Here is a 22,888-nt window from a genome sequence, read left to right on the forward strand (position 1 = left end):
CTACTGTCAGTCACTCAGTGTGTCCCCACCAAGTGCTTGATGCGTGACGTGTCCATCCTCCACGTTGGAGTGGGGAGGGACACTCAATGACGAGTCCCTGCAATATGGAATGCTGCTGCTGCTTGAAATAACACAGGACCGTGGCCTTACTGCCTGCCGTTGGAGAGCAGACCCGGGGGACAGCCCTGTCAGAGGCCGGGGGCAGCGCAGTCATGGGCGTGGCTAGTCAGGGACACTGACCACCTGCTGCTCTCTCCACAGATGGAGGTGGACTCCGAGGAGAAGCGCCATCGCACGCGGTCCAAAGGGGTCCGAGGTATGTGTGGGCCTTCCCACAGCCCAAGGCTGGCCTGGGCTGCCTTCTCCCTGCACCTGGACTCCGGTGGCTCCGCGGATGCCACCCTCACAGCCCCCTTGGGTAGTTTTCTGTGGAAGAGTGGCACTGGCGATCTGTGATAACTTTTCGTCTGTTTTTCATCTCTCTACAGTTCCCGTGGAACCAGCCATACAAGAGCTGTTCAGGTTAGTGCTCTCCATCTGAGACACACCCCTCACGAGTCAGAAAACCCTCGCCTTTTCCGGGGTGCAGTCACACCCAGCTACACCGATGAGATCAGTTCCCCCAGACTTGCTGATCAAAAGCGTCCCCTAATTTTCCCCTCCTTTCAGTTTTGCGATCCCTCTTGTTCATTGTGGGCTGCCCTCATTCTGTCCGCTGCCCACGGAGGCGCCCCTGCCCCGGCCTGTGGCACATGGCATGTGTGTAATCTGTTCTTTCCTGTTGCAGCTGTCCCACGCCTGGCTGTGATGGCAGTGGTCACGTTAGTGGCAAATATGCAAGACACAGAAGGTAATGCCTGCCTTTTCTCATGAGGGGCCCAGTCCTGATGCTGGAAGCATGGGGGTGGGGGCCATGGAGAGCAGTACATGCTGTGCTTTGCTGCTCTCAGTGGAACTCAGGAACTCATGTGTCTCATGTGTGGGTTCTCAAAACCTCAGCCACTCTTCACTATCACAGGCGATGGTACAGAGCAAGCCATGCCTTCCACCTCGTGCTCTTGTCTGCGTCAGCAGGGCTGGGGTGCACTCAGGGCTCCCACCTGCCTTGGGAAGAGAGCTTGATTCTCATCCTCACTTCCTCCTTCCAGCAGCTGTAGGGGGCAGATTCGAATGTGACCTATGACCTGGCTCAGAACTCAGCAGTTCATCCAGGGAAACCCATGCTGCCCGCACATGGCACCTGGGCAGCTGCAGGATGAGGGCAGTGGACCACAGTAGGGAAACCTGGGGACCATGGGATTCCTTGACTTGCATACACATGGAGGCTTCAGTTCCCACACATGTAGAAAACAAGGTGTGTAGGAGATCATTATTGCCAGAATGTGTCACGGCCCTGCCCGGGTCAGTCTATGGCATGGCTTCTGCACACACCGTCTCTGCTCTAGGACACTGCTGTAGGCACACCTGTCAGCAGGAAGGCTGCAGGTATGATGACGTGGTCACTTTGGAGGATGTAAGTTTTCTGGTAATTCTCCCCTTCATTTGGGAGGACAGAGGTCGGTGCAGGTTAACCAGCACCCCTTAAGCAGAGCCTGGCTCAGCTCCTGGGACCTCTGCTCACTGTCTGTCATCTCACTCCCTTTGAGAGCAACACTAACCTGTGGGGGGACTCTGGCCTGGGTTCTGATTGTCCTTTGGTAAAATTGAGGGGAAGTGCTAAGTCTGCCCCAAGTCACCATGCATCTTGGAAGCAGGTGGGAGTTTTAAGGAGCATCTGTGTGAAACAGGTATTTGACTTGTCCTGTGACATACCCAAGGAGCGCTGGGGCATTTTCTCGGGGAATTCTGGAATCTAACGATTACATTTATTACCTTGCCATCACTACTGTCTAAAATATTAAGTTGAACTAAGTACTTTATTCTGTTACTTTGTGAAGGTTCTTTTAAGATCTTAATCTCAGAATTTGACAAACACGTTATTTCTGTTTCCAACAGAAAGCATGTTAGTAAACCAAAAGCACAATCCATTTTTCCTTCTAATACTCCCTGGGTTAGTCAACTTTTTAAGCTTTATTTTCTTAAACTGTTGTGGGGGGAAAACGTCCTAAATTTGGCTAAAAAGTTACTTAGGAATGAGCTGGATATAATTTCACGGCCATAGTTCTGCCGAAATATTGTGAAATTTCCCAAGAACTCAAACACTGCCTTTCTCAGCAAAGGTGCATTCCCTTGGACATGGAAGGAGGTGGTGACTGTGAGGTGTTGTCGCACCAGTGCAGAGTGCCTCCCGCGCTGGAGACCCTGCTCTGCAGGAGGGGATCGGAGACCCAGGCTCCATGTGCATTTCCACAGAACCCTCACCATCGGGCTCTAATAGGATGATGGGGAGCAGTCACAGAAACCCCCAAGCTGGGAAATTTTCAACAAAATCTTTAAAATAATGCCATCTTTTATCATGAGTCTTACTGTAGGTAATTATTAGAATTCCTAATATCTTAGCAGAAATAGTTAATTAGAAGAGTACCGTGGAGTAATTGAAAGAGCCCTGGGTCCTGGGTCCCCTGGGCCACTGCCCAGCCATGGGCTGTGGAAAAGGTACAGGCACTCCCAGGTTCACCAGCCCCCTCAAGTTTGAGGTCGGGGTGGGGGAGACACTGCCTGGGGACCCCATCCCCATCAGCTGTCTCCTGAGGCCTCACAAGTGGCCAAATGAGATCACCAGGTCTTACTTTTTGTTTATGTATCACAAGGGATTTTTATTGAAAAGATGACATTTTCATTTCTTAACCTGAGAAACTCATTGTTGTCAATAAGATGCACATGTATATACCATTTTATGATGATTACAGTCTCAGAGCCCTGAGATTTCAGTGGTAGCCAGCTTTGCTTCTGTCTGATTTAAGACTTACTGACTAAAAAGCACCCCTCCCTGCTGCCAGCCCTCCAGGACCACAAACACCTGCACATACAGCCTCACAGACACGTTCCAGACATGCTACAGACACACTCCAGACACGTTCCACACTGCAGACACCCTCCAGACACACTACACACACGCTCAGACACCCTCCAGACACGCTCCAGACACGCTCCAGACACCCTACAGACACCCTGCAGACACGTTCCAGACGCCCTGCAGACATCCTGCAGACACGCTCCAGACATGCTCCAGATGCCCTCCAGATACCCTCCAGACACACTTAGACACCCTATAAACACCCTACAGACACTCTCCAGACATGCCGCAGATGCTCTCCAGACATGTTGCAGACACATGCCTGAGCTGCCCAGCTCTGCTCCGACCATGATGAATGGCAGAAGCCTGTTTGTGCTTTGATGAAATTGTCCGTACTTCCGCTCTTTTAACAATGAGTTTTTCAATGAGTGTCTTGCCATGTGGTCAGTGACTTCATTGTACTCATATACAATTTGGTTGCTATCCAAGAAGAAAGGTATTTTTGAGAAACCAAGTTGGAAAACTCTAGGGCCTTTTACTCATGGTTTTTCTTTCTCCCATGTTGATACCAAACATTGTGTTAAAGGATACCTTGGTGTTTAGAAAAGAGCATACTCATTGATTTATCTTCAAAAGAATGGTCAATTTATTTTCTTAAAGGTTTTTGTTAATTTTCCCAATAAAATAAATAGGAGTAATCAAATTTTGTTAATGTTTATTTTACAGTAATGTTAAACAACATACAGAAATTTGCATTTTATCCTTACTTGCAATACTTATACTAGAACGTTTGAAATTAATTGGATTTGATTATTTTTAAATAATAATTTTGCACTAGACTCCAGTGCATGAAGAGTGCAGGGATGGGGCAGGGGGATACAGAGGGAGCTGGATATTGTGGTGTAGGGACTGGGTGTCATGGTGTAGGGACTAGGTTCATGGTTTAGGGGCTGGGTTCGTGGTATAGGGGCTGGTTGTTGTGGTAAAGGGACTAGGTTCATGGTATAGGAACTGGGTACCATGGTGTAGGGGCTGGATGTCATGGGTAGGAACTGGGTTCGTGGTGTAGGGGCTGGGTGTCGTGGTGTAGGATCTAGGTGTCATGGTGTAGGAGCTGGGTATTGTGGTGTAGGGACCAGGTGTCATGGTATAGGGACTGGGTGTCATCGTATAGAGGCTGGGTGTTGTGGTATAAGGACTAGGTGTTGTGGTGTAGGGAATGGGTGTTGTGGTATAGGGACTGGGTGTTGTGGTATAGGGACTAAGTGTCATCGTATAGAGACTGGGTGTCGTGGTATAGGGGTTGAATGTCATGTAGGGGCTGGCTGTCGTCAAGTAGGGATTGGTTGTTGTGCAGGGGCTGGATGTCTGTAGGGATGGGGTTTCATGGTGTAGGGATTGGGTGTTGTGGTGTAGGGACTTGGTGTTGTGGTATAGGGACTAGGTGTGTGGTGTAAGGGTTGGGTGTTGTGTAGGGACTGGATGTTATGTAGGGTCTGGGTGTCATGGTGTAGGGGTTGGATGTTGTGTAAGGAGTAGGTGTTATGGTGTAGGGGCTGGATGTTGTGGTATAGGGTCTAGGTGTCATGGTGTAGGGACTAGGTGTCATCATGGAGGGACTGGGTCTCATGGTGTAGGGGTTGGATGTTGTGTAAGGGCTGGATGTCATGGTGTAGGGATTGGGTATCATGGTATAGGGACTGGATGTCTGTAGGGACAGGGTGTCATGGTGTAGGGATTGGATGTTGTGGTGTAGGGACTGGGTTTAAGATGTAGGGACTGGGTGTCATGGTGTAGGGACTGGATGTCATGGTGTAGGGACTAGGTGTCATCATGTAGGGACTGGGTGTTGTGATGCAGGGACTGGGTGTTGTGGTGTAGGCACTGGGCGTCTGTAGGGATGGGGTGTCGTGGTGTAGGGACTGTATATTGTGGTGTAGGGACTGGGTGTTGTGCTGTGGGGACTAGATATCATGTAGGGGCTAGATGTTGTGGTATAGGGACTGGATGTGGTAGTGTAGCAGATTAAGCCACTGCTGGGGACACTCCCATCCGACATGAGAACCAGACACCAAGTCTTGACTCTGCTAGCCTCCCTGCTGATACATCCTGGGAGGGAGCAGGTGAAATACTTGGGACCCTACCACCCGTGTGGGAGACTCAGGTAGAATTCTTGGTTCCTTGTTTTGGCCTGGCCAAGCTTTTCTTGGCCGTTGCATGCATTTGGGGAGAGACCTAGTGGATGGAAGATCTGTGTGCTTGTGTGTGTGTGTGTGTGTGTGTGTGTGTGTGTGTGTGTGTGTTGGTTTATTTATTTATATATTTTTGAAAGGCAGAGTGACAGAGAGTTTGAAATTAATATTGAGATTCCCAGGTGGAATTTGTCCTTCACACACCTGCTTTGCGACCCCCTGAATTTATTTCTGAAATGTAATGAGCTTTATCTACCTGAGCCCTCCCCTGCAATGTTTAATTACCTGTCTGTTGAGCAGAGTTCTGGCTAAATATATGACCCAGGGTTCAGCTGCAGACTTTGCTCACTCCAAAGACCCTAAGTGAGGTGGCAGGCATAGATATTGTATTTAAGTCCTCCCCACTTTAGAAAACATTGAGTCAAATCATTCAGTTTGGAACTTAAAATTAAAAGCTTCAAATGGCAGCTTCCCCTTTCTTATTAGAAAATTATTGGATTCTCTGTGGCTGTGCACATTCTGTATTCAGAGGTTTTCCATTTCATCTACCTCTTCTCCTGCCAGTGTGAGTGCCGTGGCGGCAGCCGCGGGTGAATAATTGCCTGTCTTCACAGGAGCTTGTTCTGGAGTGAAAGTCGAGGGCTTGCTTCCTGATGTATGCACGCCTCATTGGGATTCTGCCAACAGCCTGGGGGCTCTATTATTCCTGCCTTGACAGAGAGGACGGCGGAAAGCCTGGGAACGCAGCCAGGCACTGGCTGAGAGGCAGTGCAGCTCTGCAGACTGCAGCCGAGGGGAGCATCTATAATCCAAAAAAAAAAAAAAAGAAGAAGAAGAAGAAGAAGAAGGGAAACAAGGAACAGAGGGGAAGGGGAAGACAGAGACAGGAACCCGACACCTCCCTGGTACCAGCTTCACGCAGACAGAAATTCTATTTGCATCGAAATAGAACTCCCTAAAAATAATTGCATTTTTCTTAACCACGCTTGAACGTTTAACACAATTTTCCACGTTTAATTGCAAAGCTGATTTTAATTAGTGAGGCCCTGCATGTGAAAAATGAAGATCCACTTGGGTGCGTGGGATCCATCACCATGTCTGCTGAACGCTCTAATTAACGTGAGGCCACACACACCAGGGCACACCGTGGGGTGCTCATGAAAATGCCGTGCACGCAGCCACCTAGCCCGTGGTTCCATGCTGCCTGCTCAAAGCCACAGGCATTAGTAGCCCCCCACCACCCTCATGGGCCACCCTTGTGCTGCCCTTCCTCGCCTGTGAGCTTTGTAGCATACATGTCCTTTCCCCAGTCACCAGGGGCACCGTCAAATTGGAAGTTAGGGCACGCGTGTGTCACGTTGACTTGATGTGTGCATGGTGGCCCGGAGTAGCAACGCTGAGGTCCAGGGACATCCCAGGCTCAGCTCTTTAGGGCCTTACTATGAACTGTGTGTGTGCAAACACATAACACTCAGGGTGCCAGGTAACCTTTGTCATCAGAACGGATCCTCTACTAAAACAAACATAAAAAGGTTTCCAGCCATTATCCTAAGAAAGGAAGCTGTCTGCTGCCTGCTTGGCCTGCCTGCCCCCAGATACATTTCTGGGTGCCAAACTCAGTGGATTTCATGACACCAGGCCTGCCATGCATCTCAGGGTGTGGTTTTGATCCCTGTGAGAGTCCTCACAAGAGTGAGATGGAACTTCCTGAGACACTGATGGCCACCCTGGTATCACTCCCAAAGCTATCACCGACCCACAGTCCAGCTCAATGGACAGAAGGCCACCTTCCCTGATTAGGAGGGCATACAGAGGCCCCTCCCGCAGAACACAGTTACCCCTTCACCAGGAAACTTGTTAGAAAGCGTAGTCCCTACTCCCACCAGCCCTGCACAGGCAGCAGCTGTGTCAGCTGACCCTCCTGGTTTGGAGCCACAGCCAAAGGGACAGGCCTGAATCCTGGCCAGAGCATGACTGCAGGAATAGGAAGCTGGGCTTCTCCTCAGAAGCCAGTGACAGGCTGACAGAGGCAACAGTGTGGACAAGGCTGAAGACCAAAACAAATGAGCTGAGAGGCCAAGCACAAGACTGAAGTGGAAGCCTTGGGCCATTCCCATGAGCACCGTACACATCGCTCCTCTCCCCTGCCACACACCTGAGTTTTCTCTGAAGCCCAGCAGTTTCTAAATCCGCCAAATAGACCTTGGCGCACTCAGAGCTAGAGGTGTTGCTTCTCACAGGCCTCAGCTCTGCACAGCCCAGGGCACATCCCCACCTGCTGGGGAGCTGCAGGATGGGCTCACCCTGGCCAGTGTGCCCCCAATCTCACTCTGTCTCATGCCACTCCTGATACCATCATGTGAGGATAAGTTTTAATCCAGGACAGATTCACTGCCACTTCACTTCTGTTTGCATCGTGATGCGTGCACCTGAGCGTTAAGGAAACATCTGAGGATATCACGAATGTGTTTCTGTGGGGAAGGAACAGATGCTCCCAGGGAGTAGGACCAGGGCTGTAGACACGGCAGCCCCTGTGATCGCAGGCTGGCCTGCACCCGCAGCTTCCTGAGGGCCAGGACATGGTCTGTGTGGCCAGGCACAGACACTGCACCTCTGTCCCACAGCCTCCACCTGAGCAGAGCCCGCTGCTGGGCTGCAGGCGATGTCCAACACTTCTGGCTCTTGTTTCTCTTATTCAGAAAGGAGTGCCCCCAGAGCCTTCACAGGCCTCTGAGTACATCCTTAAGATAAATGTGTCTTCCCAGTGCTGTTAAGGGCAGCTCTGGGCCCCAGCTGTATAATTCAACTGATTTTAAAAGGCCCACTCATTGTCATTTAGTGGCACTCTGCGAGGCTGTGAATATTACCTAATGCTGTATTTGGCGTCGCCAGAGATATGTTTCCTACACAGTGGATGCATTTCCTAAAACCCTGGGGAGGAGCAAGCATCCTGGAAGAAATCCTGTTTATAAATAATGCATGAGACTTAGCAATGCTGTGGACACTTCGTTATCCCCGTCAGCCAATCCAGTACTTGCCGCGCATCTGAAGGAGCCGTCGGCACTCCCTGGAGAGCCAGGAAGGGCAATGGGCGGGCAGAGAGGCCGGCAGGCAGGAGAGAAATAGCGACATTTGTCCATCAGAAGGGCTGAGGAGCCTGTGCGCCCAGCAGCAGGAGCCCAGAGGGCAACAGGCTCTGTGGGCTGTACTGATTTGCCACCTGCTGCCTGGGCAGGAACTTCTGTGTCTGTCACAGGCCTTGCTGAGTATGGCCACATGGTCCTCACCACCTACCTAGAACAGAGAGCTGTGCCAGAGGAACTGGCAGAAGTGGGCTCTGGGGGGGGAACCTGGATGCCCCACTAGGGGGCACCAGCCCCTGTCCATCTCCCTTCCAGTCCCAGTTCACAGGCCAGGCCTGCCTGCTCGCCCCCAAGCGTGCCACAGGCAACACCCCCTTGCCTCAGCGTCCCCAAGTCCTTGCCCAGAAAGTAACCTTCCCCCACCAGCTGGAGCCACAGCCTCTGTGGGACCGGATCTGGCTGCTAAGTCACAGCACCCGTGCTCTTAGTGACTGGTGGGCTGAACCTACCTGAGGCCAGTATGGGTTTCAGCATAGAAGTTTCTTAAATTAGCCCAAATTGATTTCTAATGAAGGAAACACAGTAGGGAGGGGATTCCCCGGGCTGGGGCCATCCAGAGCCGCTAGGGTTGGCCGCAGCATAGCTGCCCGGCCTGTGGGGAAGTTCTGACCCCTAGCCCCTCCCAGCACTGAAACCCTCAGCTCGGATGCAGTGACACAAGGCCTGCGGCTTCCACATCCCGGCACTTCAGGCTGCTTCTCCCGGGAGGGGTTCCTGCCAGGGAAGCGCCACACAGGCTCAGATATGACGCGGAAACTGGGGGAAATGCCTGATTCCTTCTACAAGGACTAGGAGAAAATTAGGAAAGGAAGGATCCAGGAAGTGAGGCTGGTGGCGGTAGAGCCGGTGATGCCAGCAGGCCCGGGCCACTGGTGTTCCTGCCTCTGGGTGCAGAATGACACCAGCACACGTGGTCACACATGCGAGGGGGAAATCAAGACAGGAGCACGCGCACCTCTGCAGTGCCGTTTCACGTGTTGGGAGACCCCACTTTTCCTCCGGTCAGTACTTGCTGTGGACTCCAGCCACTCCTCATGCTGCAGAGCACTGGAAAACTGCTCCCCGCCTAGCTGACTCCTCCACACCCTGCCTGTCCAGCCGTAGCGACCACTGCTCTACTTTCTACTTCTATGAGAGAGAGTGAGACTGTTTGTATTTGTCGTTCTGCACCTGGCTTTTTGCACTTAACATTGTGCCCTCCAGTCCAGCAGCACTGCGACCAAGGACAGGATTTCATCCTTGCTTGTGGCTGAGCAGTAGCCCACTCTGTATGTGCCACTTTTTGTACTGTTTGTCCAGGAACTCCAGGACTGATTCCATATCTTGCCTACTGTGGCCAGTGCTGCAGCTGTCTCTTAGGTACACTGACTGCGTTTCTGTTGTATCTCTACCCAATCATGGGACAGCCGTGTCACAGGGAAGACTCACTCTCATAGTTGGGAGGGACCTCCGCCGTGTTCTCCCTGGTGCCACTTCCGAGTCACATGCCTGTCAGCAGTACATGCAGAGTTCCCCTTTGCCACGTCCTCACCAGCCCTTGTTGTTTTGTCTTATAGTAGGCATTCTAACTGGAATGAGATGGTATTTCATTGTAGCTTTGATTTGCAAGTTTCTGTGACAGTGATGTTGAGTGTGGTTTTTCATAGGCTTGTTTGGCCATTGATTTGTCCTTGAGAAATGTCTGCTAGGTCATTAGCCCATTTTAAAATGGATTGCTTGTTATTTTTCCTGCTGTTGAATGTTTGAGTTCCATCCATATTCTGGGTTTAATCCCTTGTGAGTTGAATAGTTTGCAAATATTTAATCCCTCTCTGTTGGTTTTCTCTTTGCTCTGAGTTTGACATAAACCCATTGCTTTAGTTTTGCTTTTGATGCCTTTGCTTTTTCAGCATTACCCCAAAATACCCTTTGCCTGTATTGATGTCTTGAGGTGCTTCCCCTTTGTTGTCTCATATTACATACATAATTTTGTATTTCTCTTTTCTTACTTAACATTATAGTATGTGCCTTTTCTCGTGTCATTGAATAATTTTAATTTTCACGGCAGCCCTCCATCCTGTGGTTGTACTGTAGTTTACGCAGGTTCTTTCACTTGGACTTTTTTCAAGTTTTCCATGCTATAAGTCATGTGGGATTTGCAGATTCTTTGTTATAACTCTCACTCTGTCCCTAGGTTGGGTACTGTGAGGAGGACACAGGGCTCATTCCCGTGGGGTAGGATCTGCTTGCCTTCCCACCAGCAGAACAGGATGCTCCTGTTGTCCTGTGGGGACAGTGGGGAAGGCAGTCATTTCTAAGATACTTGCTTCTTGTTCAGAAAGGAATTGTTTTACAAGAATTTTTTTAATGATCGATGGTTTTATTTAACAGTGCCTTGGCCAGAAAAGTACAGAGGAAGGAATGGTTAGCATAGTAGGCAATGGCATTTTCCTTAGAAGACACCTGTTTGGTGGATGGCTCCCTTTCTCCTGGGCTGGCCCCGCCAGAGCTGAATAGAGCAGGTCGCTGGGCAGAGAGCTGCTGCTTCCTGCCAGGCAGACGACCAGAAGCACCAGTCATGCCACTGCCCAGCTTTGCATTCCAGGCACAGGTCTTTGGAGAAAAGCAGAGTGGTCAGAAACCAGGGCCACCAGTGCCACCAAGATCACAAAGCCACCGGGGCCACCAGGGTCAGCAGACACCAGGACCACCATGCCAGTGACATCAGGGCCACCAGGGTCAGCAGAGACACCAGGACACCATGCCAGGGACATCAGGGCCACCAGGGTCAGCAGAGACACCAGGACACCATGCCAGGGACATCAGGGCCACCAGGGTCAGCAGAGACACCAGGACACCATGCCAGGGACATCAGGGCCACCAGGGTCAGCAGAGACACCAGGACACCATGCCAGGGACATCAGGGCCACCAGGGTCAGCAGAGACACCAGGACACCATGCCAGGGACATCAGGGCCACCAGGGTCAGCAGACACCAGGACCACCATGCCAGTGACATCAGGGCCACCAGGGTCAGCAGAGACACCAGGACACCATGCCAGGGACATCAGGGCCACCAGGGTCAGCAGAGACACCAGGACACCATGCCAGGGACATCAGGGCCACCAGGGTCAGCAGAGACACCAGGACACCATGCCAGGGACATCAGGGCCACCAGGGTCAGCAGAGACACCAGGACACCATGCCAGGGACATCAGGGCCACCAGGGTCAGCAGAGACACCAGGACACCATGCCAGTGACATCAGGGCCACCAGGGTCAGCAGAGACACCAGGACACCATGCCCTAGTCAATTGCATCCCCTTAGCCAACAAGCAGCCAGGTTGTCTGAGCCTCAATAACTGCCCCTGGGTTGAATTTTGAATTTGTGAGCAATGCCTCTCAACTTGTCATGTTTCTTCACCCTTTACCTTGGGCTGGTTTGTAGGGCAGATGGCTGACAAAGCGTGACTTCTAGGGTGAATGGGACAGCTGAGGTTCACCCTTGGGTCACCATCCACACCTTTGCCCACACCTCCATCATCATCTCCATTGCCCCTATGCCTTGCCCTGGGGACTGACAGTGCTAGAACCTTCTTTCTGGTACCAACTGTAGTCCTACAGGTGGCAAACTGATGCCACCGACTTCCCACAGCCTCACAGGTACGGGGAGGGACACCTGACTTCTCTCCACCCACGCCTGCTGTCCCTGTGCTCCGAGGTCCCCTTCTCTTGGATGAGACCCCTCATCAGGGTGATGACAGGCGAGGAAGGAGCCAAGCAGAGAGGAAAGCAGGTGCTTCAGGCCAGAGGGGGAGCAGCGGAAAAGGAACTGTGGACGTGAGACGCGCCAGCTGCGCCAGTGCTGCTGGTCACTTCCCATGTGGCAGGTGTCTGCATGGGAGGTGCTCCGCTGGCACCTGGGGGCGGGGGAACACAGAGAGCAGGGAGAACAAAGGACAGAAGGCAGAGCAAGACTAGGAGAGTGCGGCCTGAAGACACAGGATGCTTCAAAGGAGGACCTGTGCACCTGCAGCCTGCATCTGGGAAGGAGCAGCAGCTGAGCAGGCGACCTGAGCCGTGGCGCAGGGACGAAGGAAGAGGAATGTGCCTGGTATTTTTTTAATTTTTGAGACTGACATATTTCCAAAAACATCGTATGAAGAGCAGCACTGCAGTAGGAACTGTTAAAGGAGACCCTAAGGAATCCAGGAACTCAGGGCCTTGGCACTCAGTGAGCTGGTAGCCTCTGACCTCTCACATCTCCATAAAAGTCTCCTCTGGAGGCTGGCACCGCGGCTCACTAGGCTAATCCTCCACCTTGCGGCGCCGGCACACCGGGTTCTAGTCCCGGTCGGGGTGCCAGATTCTGTCCCGGTTGCCCCCCTTCCAGGCCAGCTCTCTGCTGTGGCCCGGGAGTGCAGTGGAGGATGGCCCAAGTGCTTGGGCCCTGTGCCCCATGGGAGACCAGGAGAAGCACCTGGCTCCTGGCTTTGGATCAGCACGGTGCGCCGGCCGCAGCACACCGGCTGCAGCAGCCATTGGGGGGTGAACCAACGGAAGAAGGAAGACCTTTCTCTCTGTCTCTCTTTCTCTCTAACTGCCTGTCAAAAAAAAAAAAAAAAGTCTCCTCTGGAATAAGCAGCCTGAGCATGTGCCCAGCAGGGGGCCGAGCTGCTCCCACTTGAAGGGAGCAGCCCCTCCACCCCTTCAGAGGCCCCAAAATACCACTCAACACCTGTGACTCCAGAAAGTTCAGCTGAAGACCTCCAGGGATGTGGTCACCCCTTCTTTGACAGGGGAGGAGCTTGAGGCCATGGTGATGAAGCCACTGACACAGCGGGCAGTGTCAGATCAACCGTTCTGCCCCAACCACTCACTCTTCCCAAGGGGAATCTGAGAGCCCTGGCGTTTCGAGAGCTGAGATTCCTTTTCTGCACAGGAGGTGGAGAGAGTAAGCGACTCCTGTGAAAATTCATAGAAAAGAGAAATTATGGTCTTCTTAGAATGATTAAATTTAGAGACAGAGAAAATGGTTTTAGGCACTGTAGCAGCAGCGGCATTTACATACACCCATTAATGAGTCCAGTAATCTGACTTGTGAGCTGACGATGCTCCTGCCTGGATTTGGCCATGCAGTCCATGCCTCCTCTCCCAGACCCCTCTGCACATTCCTGCACAAACGTGAGGAAGCAGGACTGCGTGTCTCTAAGCACAAAGTAGTTCTCCGTCTCCGAGCTCACCCACAGTAGACCTGGCTGTGTTTGAGGACAGCCCGTGGGAAACCTGTCCCTACCCACAGGTCACCTGAGGGAGGCTCTGTGTGCCCTGCTGGACAGGAGCATTTTCACCAGAGCATCTTGCCACTTGCTTTAAATAAGTGAGGTGCGCATTCAAGCAAAAGCACTGGATGAGAACCACCCTAGGGACCTACTAAGTGCTAGGTCTGCATTCTGCAAGGCTGGAGCAGCTTCGTAGAATCAGAAGGAAAAGGAAGCGCTTGACCCACATGTCTCAGATTTCAGTGCCACAGAGGCAGGCAGAGGCCACCTCCCTGCTCCATTGTGTCCACTGCCTGATGGCAGATAGGATAGATAGATCCATCGATGGAAAGTAAAGACATGAAATGAATGGATAAAGAGGTAGATGACACCGATGTAGATGCACACATACACAGACATCTATCTCATGACCTCACGCTGCACACAGACACCAGGAGGATCATGCCTGAATAACACAGTGTGCTTGCTGAGATCTGCAACAACCCCCACCCCCGCCTCCCGCCTGCTCCTCTGCATATCCCCTGTGCCTAGAAATCCTGGGGCACAGTTACTGTCGCTCACAGACCCGAGGTCCCCACCCTGCTCCTGCTGCAAACTGCTGGGACAGAGGTGCCAGAGGGCAGCACAGTGAGTGTCCTGCTGGCCATCTCATGTGGCAGTGTATGTGTAAGAAGCTTCACTTGCTGATCCTATGCCAAGAGGCAGATTAACTGTGGAGTCACTGGTCTTTAACCTTCACGACACTGCAGTGGAAACGGCAGAGGGGCAAGATGTCATGTAGACAGAAACAAAGCAGCAGGCATGCCACTGAAAGTCAAGTGCCAGTAGAACCAAACCTGCACACTGATGGGGCAGGAGGCGGCATTGTGGTCTGTGAGGGCTGTGCGGTCTGTGAGGGCTGTGAGGGCTGTGCGGTCTGTGTGGGCTGTGCGGGCTGTGCAGGGTGTGAGGGCTGTGAGGGCTGTGCGGTCTGTGCGGGCTGTGCGGGCTGTGAGGGCTGTGTGGTCTGTGAGGGCTGTGAGGGCTGTGAGGGCTGTGAGGGCTGTGCGGGCTGTGCGGTCTGTGCGGGCTGTGCGGGCTGTGCGGGCTGTGCGGGCTATGTGGGCTGTGCGGGCTGTGAGGGCTGTGCGGGCTGTGAGGGCTGTGTGGTCTGTGCGGGCTGTGCGGGCTGTGCGGGCTGTGCGGTCTGTGAGGGCTGTGCGGTCTATAAGGGCTGTGAGGGCTGTGCCATCTGTATGATCTGTGAGGGCTGTGAGGGCTGTGCGGTCTGTGAGGGTTGTGAGGTCTGTATGATCTGTGTGTTAAGCCTCTGCATGCTGCATCAGCATCCCATATGGGCAGTGGTTCTAGTCCTGGCTGCTCCACTTCTGATCCAACTCTCTGCTGTGGCCTAGGAAAGCAGTAGAAGATGGTAAAGTCCTTGGGCCCCTGCACCCACATGGGAGACCCAGAAGAAGCTCCTGACCTCTGACTTCAGATCAGCCCAGCTGTGGCTATTGCAGATATTTGGGGAGTGACCTAGCAGGTGGAAGACCTCTCTCTCTCTCTCCCTCCAACCCTCCTACCTCTCTATCCATCCCTCCTTCCACCCCTCTCTCTTTCCCTCCCTCTCTCTCTTTAACTCTGCTTGTCAAATAAATAAATAAATCTTTATAAAAATACTGGACTAGCCAATACCAAAAGGGTCAGTAAAATAAATCAATACAGAAAAAGTAGCAAATACGCACCCCTCTACTTGACACAGGGGGACTTAGAATTATTTAATTATAAGGCAGGGTCCCTGGCTGGCACCGCAGCTCACTTGGCTAATCCTCCGCCTGCAGCGCCAGCACTCCGGGGTTCTAGTCCCGGCTGGGGCGCCAGATTCTGTCTCAGTTGCTCCTCTTCTAGTCCAGCTCTCTGCTGTGGCCCGGGAAGGCAGTGGAGGATGGCCCAAGTGCTTGGCCCCTGCACCTGCATGGGAGACCAGAAGGAAAGACCTGGCTCCTGGCTTCAGATCAGCACAGCGCACCAGCCATAGTGGCCATTTCGGGGGTGAACCAACAGAAGGAAGACCTTTCTCTCTCTCTCTCTGTCTAACTGCCTGTCAAAAAATAAATAAATAAGGCAGGGTCCCAATAGGCAGAGAAAACCAGAGTAAAACTGAGATGATAGGTCTGTGGTATAAAGTATACAGATTGATGAGCCTGAATTTCAGGATGATCAGGAATGACTTGAAGAAGGCACAGCTTACAGTGGGTCTCGAGGGGTAGGTAGAAGAGGGAATCCCAGACAAGGGGACTTGTGGATGAATATAGGACTGTAGGGTGAGAAGGATGAAAATGGATACCCTTAATGCAGGGTAAATGTGCGCATTCAGTGAAATCTAAAAGGTGTGGGAACTGTGTAGCCAAAACTAAGTTCTTAAAAATTGCTGGAGCATATCCAAGTTTAAGGTGAAGGCCAAATGCACTAATTAGCTGTTGCAGCTTTGCAGAACTCTCTACAAAAATACTAAAGACTCTTGTTTGTAAGTGCAGAGCATTCTAGGTTATAGTAACTAAGCTAGAGAGACAGGTGTTGAGCCCTGGCTCCTCTGCTTCCAATCCAGCTTCTGCTGATGGCCTCCTGGAAGGCAGCAGGTGTCACTCAAGTGCTTCAGAGCTGCCACCCACAAAGGAACCCAGCTGGAGTTCTGGGTTCTAGGCTTTGGCCTGGCCAGGTCCTGGCTCTTTTAGGCACTTGGAAAGTAAATAAGTAGATGGAAAGTGTCTCTCTCGCTTACTCACTTGCTCACTCTGTCTCTGTTGCTGTGCCTTTCAAGTAATAAAAATAAATAATAAATAATAAATTTCTTGGAAGGAATAAAACAGTCGAGCACTGTCTGATCAACCCCCCGCCCCCCACGAGAAAAGCTGGATGTTAGGCTGTCATTGACAACACCTGAAGCGCAGCCCGCGGTCACGTGAAAGCCCTTGAGCTCCAGAGCTGGTGGCACCAGGGGCTCCTGCAGGGGGAGGCAAGGATGGTCTGAAAGCAGGCAACGGCTCTGCCTTCGTGGATGCGCCTCTGCTGCGTGCAGCGGGAGCCTACCCACCCTCACTCTGAGAGGGGGCAGGCCTGCCTGGGGAATGGTCCTCCAGATGGAACAAGCAAAGTCTCATGGCCTCACCCAGATGTGGAGGACAAACAGGAGCACGTGGCGGCATTTGTGCCCTGGATGGTGAAGAAGCCTCCTCTGGGTTCTCACCAACCCAGCAGGGAAATGTGGAGTCCCCATGCTGGGCCACCTGGCAGAGTTGCCTCTCGGATCCTGCCCCTGAGGTCACGACCAACACAGCCCCACCCCATCAGGTGGAAAACGGCTCAGAGGTGAAAACAGTAAAGCCTAACACACAGCCTCAGCACATAGAGCTTCTGTAGGAGGAGAAAACTTACCAAAGAAAATGACAGTATTCTCAAAGGAATGAAAAGACTCATTTAGAAAACAAAACCCTAAGAAATTCAGAAAGACAAAAGATAGCAAGAAGTAAAAACTCAAGAGAATTGAAGATTAACTTGAAGAAATATCCCAGTTAGAAAAACAAATTGTGAAGAAAATGGAAATGAAGATAATGGGAAAAAGCAGCCCAGTAAGTACAACATCCAAATAATAGTAATTCCAAAGGGAACAAAGAAAATGAAGAATGGTAGAAGACATCATTTAAAAAATTTCTTTGATCTGACTTTGAGATCAACACAGGCCTACAGGGGTGCAGCACAACATGTGGAAATACACCTGCCACTGAGCAAATTTACCCAGGAGTCTCAGGTCCCTGTCCATGGAGCCCCTGAAAGCATCCAGGGGCCACACACAAAGGATCAACTGTTCTTAACAGCATTGGGCTTTTTCACACTGTCACAAGAAAGGAGAGCAAGAAAAGATATCTCATGTCCTGAGGGAGATGCTTTGCAATTTAGATGTATACTCAGACAAGCCTTCAGTTACAATCAACGGTAGAACAAAGACGTCATAGAATAGACAGTTTTCAGAATCGTCCTTGGTGCCCCTCCCTCGGCCAGGCTGCAATCTGCCCCACCAATATGAGAACCCACCAGTGAAGTCTTGGGTCGAGGAGGCAAAAGACCGGGCCATGGAGGAGCAAGGCTTTCCTGGGGCGGCCAGTACTGGGTCCCAAAGTGCACGAGGTCAGGTGAGAGCAGGTGAGAACGAGCCCGAGGGGATGCCCAAGTAGGCAAGGAAGGGAGTTTTACACACCCAGGGGAAGTCTGGGAATCAGTAATGCTGACATACGATTAACAAAGTCCCATCTGTGAGAACTGATGTGGCTGCTCCACACTGTGGTCCCTGAGGTTGGGGACCATGTGCACTGCCCAGGAAAATGATTCTGAATGAAACAAATGACTCTCTCAATCTGATCCCTCAGCAAATTTTTTCATGCATAATATATAGAATCCGTAAGCCTTGACATTTTAAAATACATGTTTTTAATTTAAAGTCATTGTGTTTACTTTTTAATTGGCACATGGCAGTTGTCTGTGTTGTATGTATGAGGTACAGTGTGGTTGTCAAACCCATCACCTCAGACATACAGTGCTTCTTTGGTTTGGGAACATTCCAGATTCTCTCTTCTCACTATTTTGAAGTGGACAGTTAAGTGTTGCCAGCCATAGCTTCCCTGCTGTGCTGCAGGATATCAGAAGTCCTTTCTCCATCCAACTGCAGCCCTGTACCTACTAAGTGTCCTCCCCGCCTCCCTCCCCACACCTGCCCAGGCTCTGGGACTGCTGGTTATTCTCTCTTTGTTGAGATCAATCTTTTGGCTTTCCCATGTGAGAACATAAAGTATTTGTCTTTCTGTACCTGACCTATTCCACTTAACATCTACCAGTCCCATCCATGTTGCTGCTAATGACAGAAGTGTCTTTTTTTTTTTTTTTTTTTGCAGCTGAATAATGTTCCATTGTATATAGACAACACATTTTCTTTCTGCATTCATCCATCAGTGGGCACCCAGGCTGATTCCATATCTTGGCTGTTGTGCTGCACAGTACTTCTTGAGCACAGATATTTCTTGAGCCTACTGGTTACTGTTCCTTTGGGTGTATTCCCAGCAGCAGGATGGCTGGATCGTATGAAAGTTGTATTTCTGGAATTGTAAGGACCTCATGCTGTTTTCCGTAATGGCTGGAGTAATTTACACTCCGGCCAGCAGCATCCCGTTTCTTGGCCTCCTCGTCAGCACTTGCTGTCTTCTGTCTCTGTAATAATGGCTGTGCTGACTGGTGGTGTGTTATCTCGTGGTGGTTTTGACTTGCATTTCCCTGATTTGTGATGTGGGGTGTTTTTCATATACTTTGTTGGCCATTTTGAGAAATGTGTGTTCCTACCATTTGTCCATTTTTTATCTGGAATTTTATAATTTTTGCTATTGAGTTGTTTGAGTTCCTTTTTATGGAAATTAAGCAGTTGTCAGATAAATAGTCTGCAGATGTTTTCTGTAGTATGTTGTCTCTTCCACCTGTTAATTATATCCTGTGCTATACAGAAATGTTTTAGTTGGATGTAATCCCATTTGTCAAATTTTGTTTTTGCTGCCTTTGCTTTTGGAGCCATATCCAAAAAACTTTTGCCCAGGACCATGTCCTGAAGCATTTCTCTTATATTTTCTTCTAGTAGTTTCATAGTTTTCAGTTTTCTGCTTAAGTTTTCTGATTCATTTTTGATTTTTGTGTATGGTGAGGGATATGGGGATATTTTATTTCTTTGGCTTTCATTTTAATTAATTAACTTTTTGCATGTGGATGTCTAGTTTTCTTGACACCATTTATTAAAGAGACTTCCCCTTCTCCAACAATGTTCTTTCTGTATTTGTAAATACTCAGGTTGGCTGTACTTATGTGGGTTTATTTCTGGGTTCCTTACGCTCTTCCACTTGTCTTTGTATTGTTTTTATGTCAGGATCATACTGTTTGTTTGCTATGATTCTGTAGTACATTTTGAAGTCATGTATTGTAAATATGTTTCTCTTGTTCTTTTTGCTCATGTGTGCTTCAACTATTTGGGGCCTTTTTTGGTTCATACAAATTTTAATAGTTTTTTTCCTCCATTTTTGTGAACAGTGTCATTAGCATTTTGATAGGAATTGCAGTGACACTGTAGATCTCTTTGAGTAGGTTACACATTTTAATGTATTAATTCTCCTGATCCATGGACGTGGGATGTCTTTCCACTTTTGTGTGTGTCCTCTTCAGTTCCTTTCATCAGTGTTTCATACTTATCATTATAGACATAATTCACTTAGTTGGCTAAATTTATTTCTGGAGGATTTTGTAGCAATTGTGAATGGGAATTGCATTCTTGCTTTGTTTCCCAGAAATTTCACTATTGATGTATTAAAAAGCTACTAATTTTTGTAATTGATTTTGTATCTACAATTTCACTCTATTCATTTATCAGTTGTAACAGTTTTTTGGTGGAAGCTGTAAGTTTTTCTATAAAAAATCCTGCTGTCTGCAAACAGGTAATTCTGCACCTCCATTCTCATTTGGGTGTCTTCTAGTGTGTTCTCTTGTTGCTCTGGCTAAGATTTCCAGTACTGTACTGAATAACAGAACTCAAGGTGAGTACTCTTGGCTTGTCCCTGTTCTTAGTGTTAACAAATACTTATTTAGCACATACTCATGATACAAAAAAATGATATTGCTTGAATGAATACTTACGTTAGCTCAACGGGAAAGTAGGATAGGATCAGTCTTTCTCTTTAGAAATCCATGATACAGAAAAGGGGTTAGAAACTCCCAACTGTGCTTGCTCGGCTGTGTGCTGCTGAGACAGTCACTCACAGTGGGGGGCTATAGTGGTGTTGGCGTCAGAGTCACGATGGTTTAAGGAATTCACCCGTGTAAAGTTTCCATAAAATCCAGAACAGGCACACAGTGTTCTGTAAGCAGAGCTGGTTTTCCCTGAGCTGGGATTAGAACTCAGTGCCCCAGCATTTTGTTCAATACTGTTTCTGTTGTGCCAAAATAATCATTGACAAAATGAAAGTAGCAGAAGGAAAACATCATCTGTGAGATGAGATTACAAAGAAGCACTGGCAAGTTTTCCATTGACGCTGGCCATTCTCTATGTTCTCAGCCTCACTGACAGGGGGTAGGGAGGGGGTGGGGGACAGTTCTACCCCAGTCTCCCTCGTCAACCACTGTAGCGCGAGTTGGGAACAGTTATTCCCCCATCCCATCTCCTGATCCTGTTAAAACTGAGCAAATGACAACATCAAGGAAAACACTAAAAATAGCACGAAGGGCAGGTGCTTGTCACAGTGATATGGGCACCACTTGGGTCACCTTCACACTGTGTCAGCATGCCTGGGTTCCCACCCGTGCTCCACTCCTGGTCCAGCTTCCTACCGGTGTGCACCCTGGGTGGCAGCAGGTGATGGATCAAGTACTTGGGTCCCTGCCAGCCATATGGGAGACCTGGACTGAGATCCTGGCTTCGGCCTGTACCAGTCCTAGCTATTGCAGCCTTTGGGGAGTAAACCAGTGGATGGCAGAGCGAGCATGTGCTTGCCCCTCCCTCCCTCCCATCCCTCCCTCTCCCTTTCCCTCCCTTCTTTTCTCCCTCTCTCCTCTCTCATCTCTCTGAATTTCAAATAAATATTTTTAAACAGCATGGAAATGAGCCTTCAGAGCATGTAATACATGCTATGTATATACATATTATGTAAATATGTGAGTTCCTTGAGAAAATCCCATACCAAGTCATAATTTTCTGGACTACCTTGATGCAAAACCCTGAAACTTCTTTAAGTCAAGTTAACAACAAAGGGATCATAAAAGCTGCAATGACTGAAAGACATTACGAGATGTGCACGTGAGTGTAGAAGATTGTAGAGACGTGGATGCAGGCAGTTCTTCCATTTGAAACTTTAAACAGCTTAAACCAGGCTAAAGCCCCAGCTTTTCTCATTTCTAAGCTAGCAAGAGTTCCTTTTTCACTCTGTCACTGGACACTCTAAATGACATGGCACCTCGAGATGGTACTTGGCAGAATTCTCTCTGAGATAAGGTCACTGCCAGCCTCCGTGCTTGAGTTCAGTGGAAGAGCCCTTCCGTGGACACATCCAGGAGTCTCAGGAGACGGTTTTCATCAGCAGAGGCCCTGAGCTGCCGTGTGCTTACAAGTGGCTGTGGTAAGCAGCTCCTTCAAGGTTTAGCTGTGTGAAAAGATACACAATATATGGCTATTGCCGTGTTTCAGTCCTGCATATTATATAGTGATTTGCATAGCGGGGATGATGGTGAGAAAACGTTGTCATCTGTCAAATGCTGTAGATGTGCACCTGGCATTTGGGATGCCATCAAACCTGGTGGGGGTGGGGGCCAGCAGCAATGGTTGCCAGAGCGCCTGGGGGCTCCTCTGCAGCCCTCTGGGGGCACCTGTGAGCCCGAGAGTCCTGTCCCGGCTCCACCCTGCCTTCCATGGAAGGCGGAGTTGAACTGGGCTTTGGTCAGCAGGTGGTGCCTAGGGCTGCGGAAACTGAAGAGCAGCCTTTCCGCCTCCTGCACTGCCCTCGCCCTCATCCTCTGCCCTTCAGCATACGGTGCCCCCTTGCCGTTGTGTTTTCATTCAGCAGACATTTACTGAGCCCCAGAGGGTGTTCTGGGCTCTCACAGAACTTAACGCAGTGTGGTGGCCAGCAGTCGTGTGTGGCATGGGGCACTTGAAATACGACGAGTGCAGTTGAGGGAGTGTGCTGCTTATTTCCTAGCATCTTAAGTCCATAGCCAGCAGGGCTACTGGCTGCGTGTAGGATGTTACAACTCTAAAACATCAGAGCCAGTTAAAAACACCCTTGTTCTCACTCTCGTGAAGGAGACTATGGAACTCATTTCCGCACGAGAGTGAGACGGGCGCTTCCATTTTAATCAGCGGAGGAAACTGCAATTTGCTCTTTCACCAGATAGCCCCTGAACACCTGCCAGGAGCAGGGTCTCTAAGTGACCATGGGAAGCTCGCAGCTGGTGGGGGCTTGTCCACACGGCTACGGAGCAGAGGGGAGGAATGAGGCAAGCACGTGAATCCCAATGACGAGTTGCACTTGGGATGCTCAGCATATGGAAGACGGGGAGAAGAGCCAGGTCCCCTGGGATGCAGCTCCCCATGATCCCAGAGCCTCTGCCCCTCCCTGCATGTGCATCCTCTCAACCTCCTGACATCCCCGACAGGGTCCTGCTAGGCCCACATGTGTGCGTGCATGCGGGGCTGAGCCTCCTCCAGCTGGCGGGGGAAGGGGTACCCCATGCCTCCTGGGATGTGTGGAACTCACAGGATGCAATTTTAGGGGGACCCA

The 22,888-nt window shown here is 50.2% G+C and overlaps 1 protein-coding gene across 22 annotated transcripts in view; it reads left to right on the plus strand.

The window, feature by feature from the left end:
• Positions 1-22,888, plus strand: part of MYT1L (myelin transcription factor 1 like) — a 440,164-nt gene that overhangs the window by 289,671 nt on the left and 127,605 nt on the right. For all 22 annotated transcript variants that reach the window (XR_011386785.1, XR_011386786.1, XM_051838143.2 and 19 more), the window contains 3 exons: positions 262-316; positions 489-522; positions 788-850. Coding sequence is in view for 20 of the 22 variants with exons in the window: in XM_051838143.2 (XP_051694103.1) it covers positions 262-316; positions 489-522; positions 788-850 (152 nt within the window). In the remaining 2 variants the exon portion in view is untranslated. The remainder of the gene's footprint in view (positions 1-261; positions 317-488; positions 523-787; positions 851-22,888) is intronic.

This window comes from Oryctolagus cuniculus, chromosome 2, assembly GCF_964237555.1.
Source record: "Oryctolagus cuniculus chromosome 2, mOryCun1.1, whole genome shotgun sequence".
Lineage (NCBI taxonomy): Eukaryota > Metazoa > Chordata > Mammalia > Lagomorpha > Leporidae > Oryctolagus > Oryctolagus cuniculus.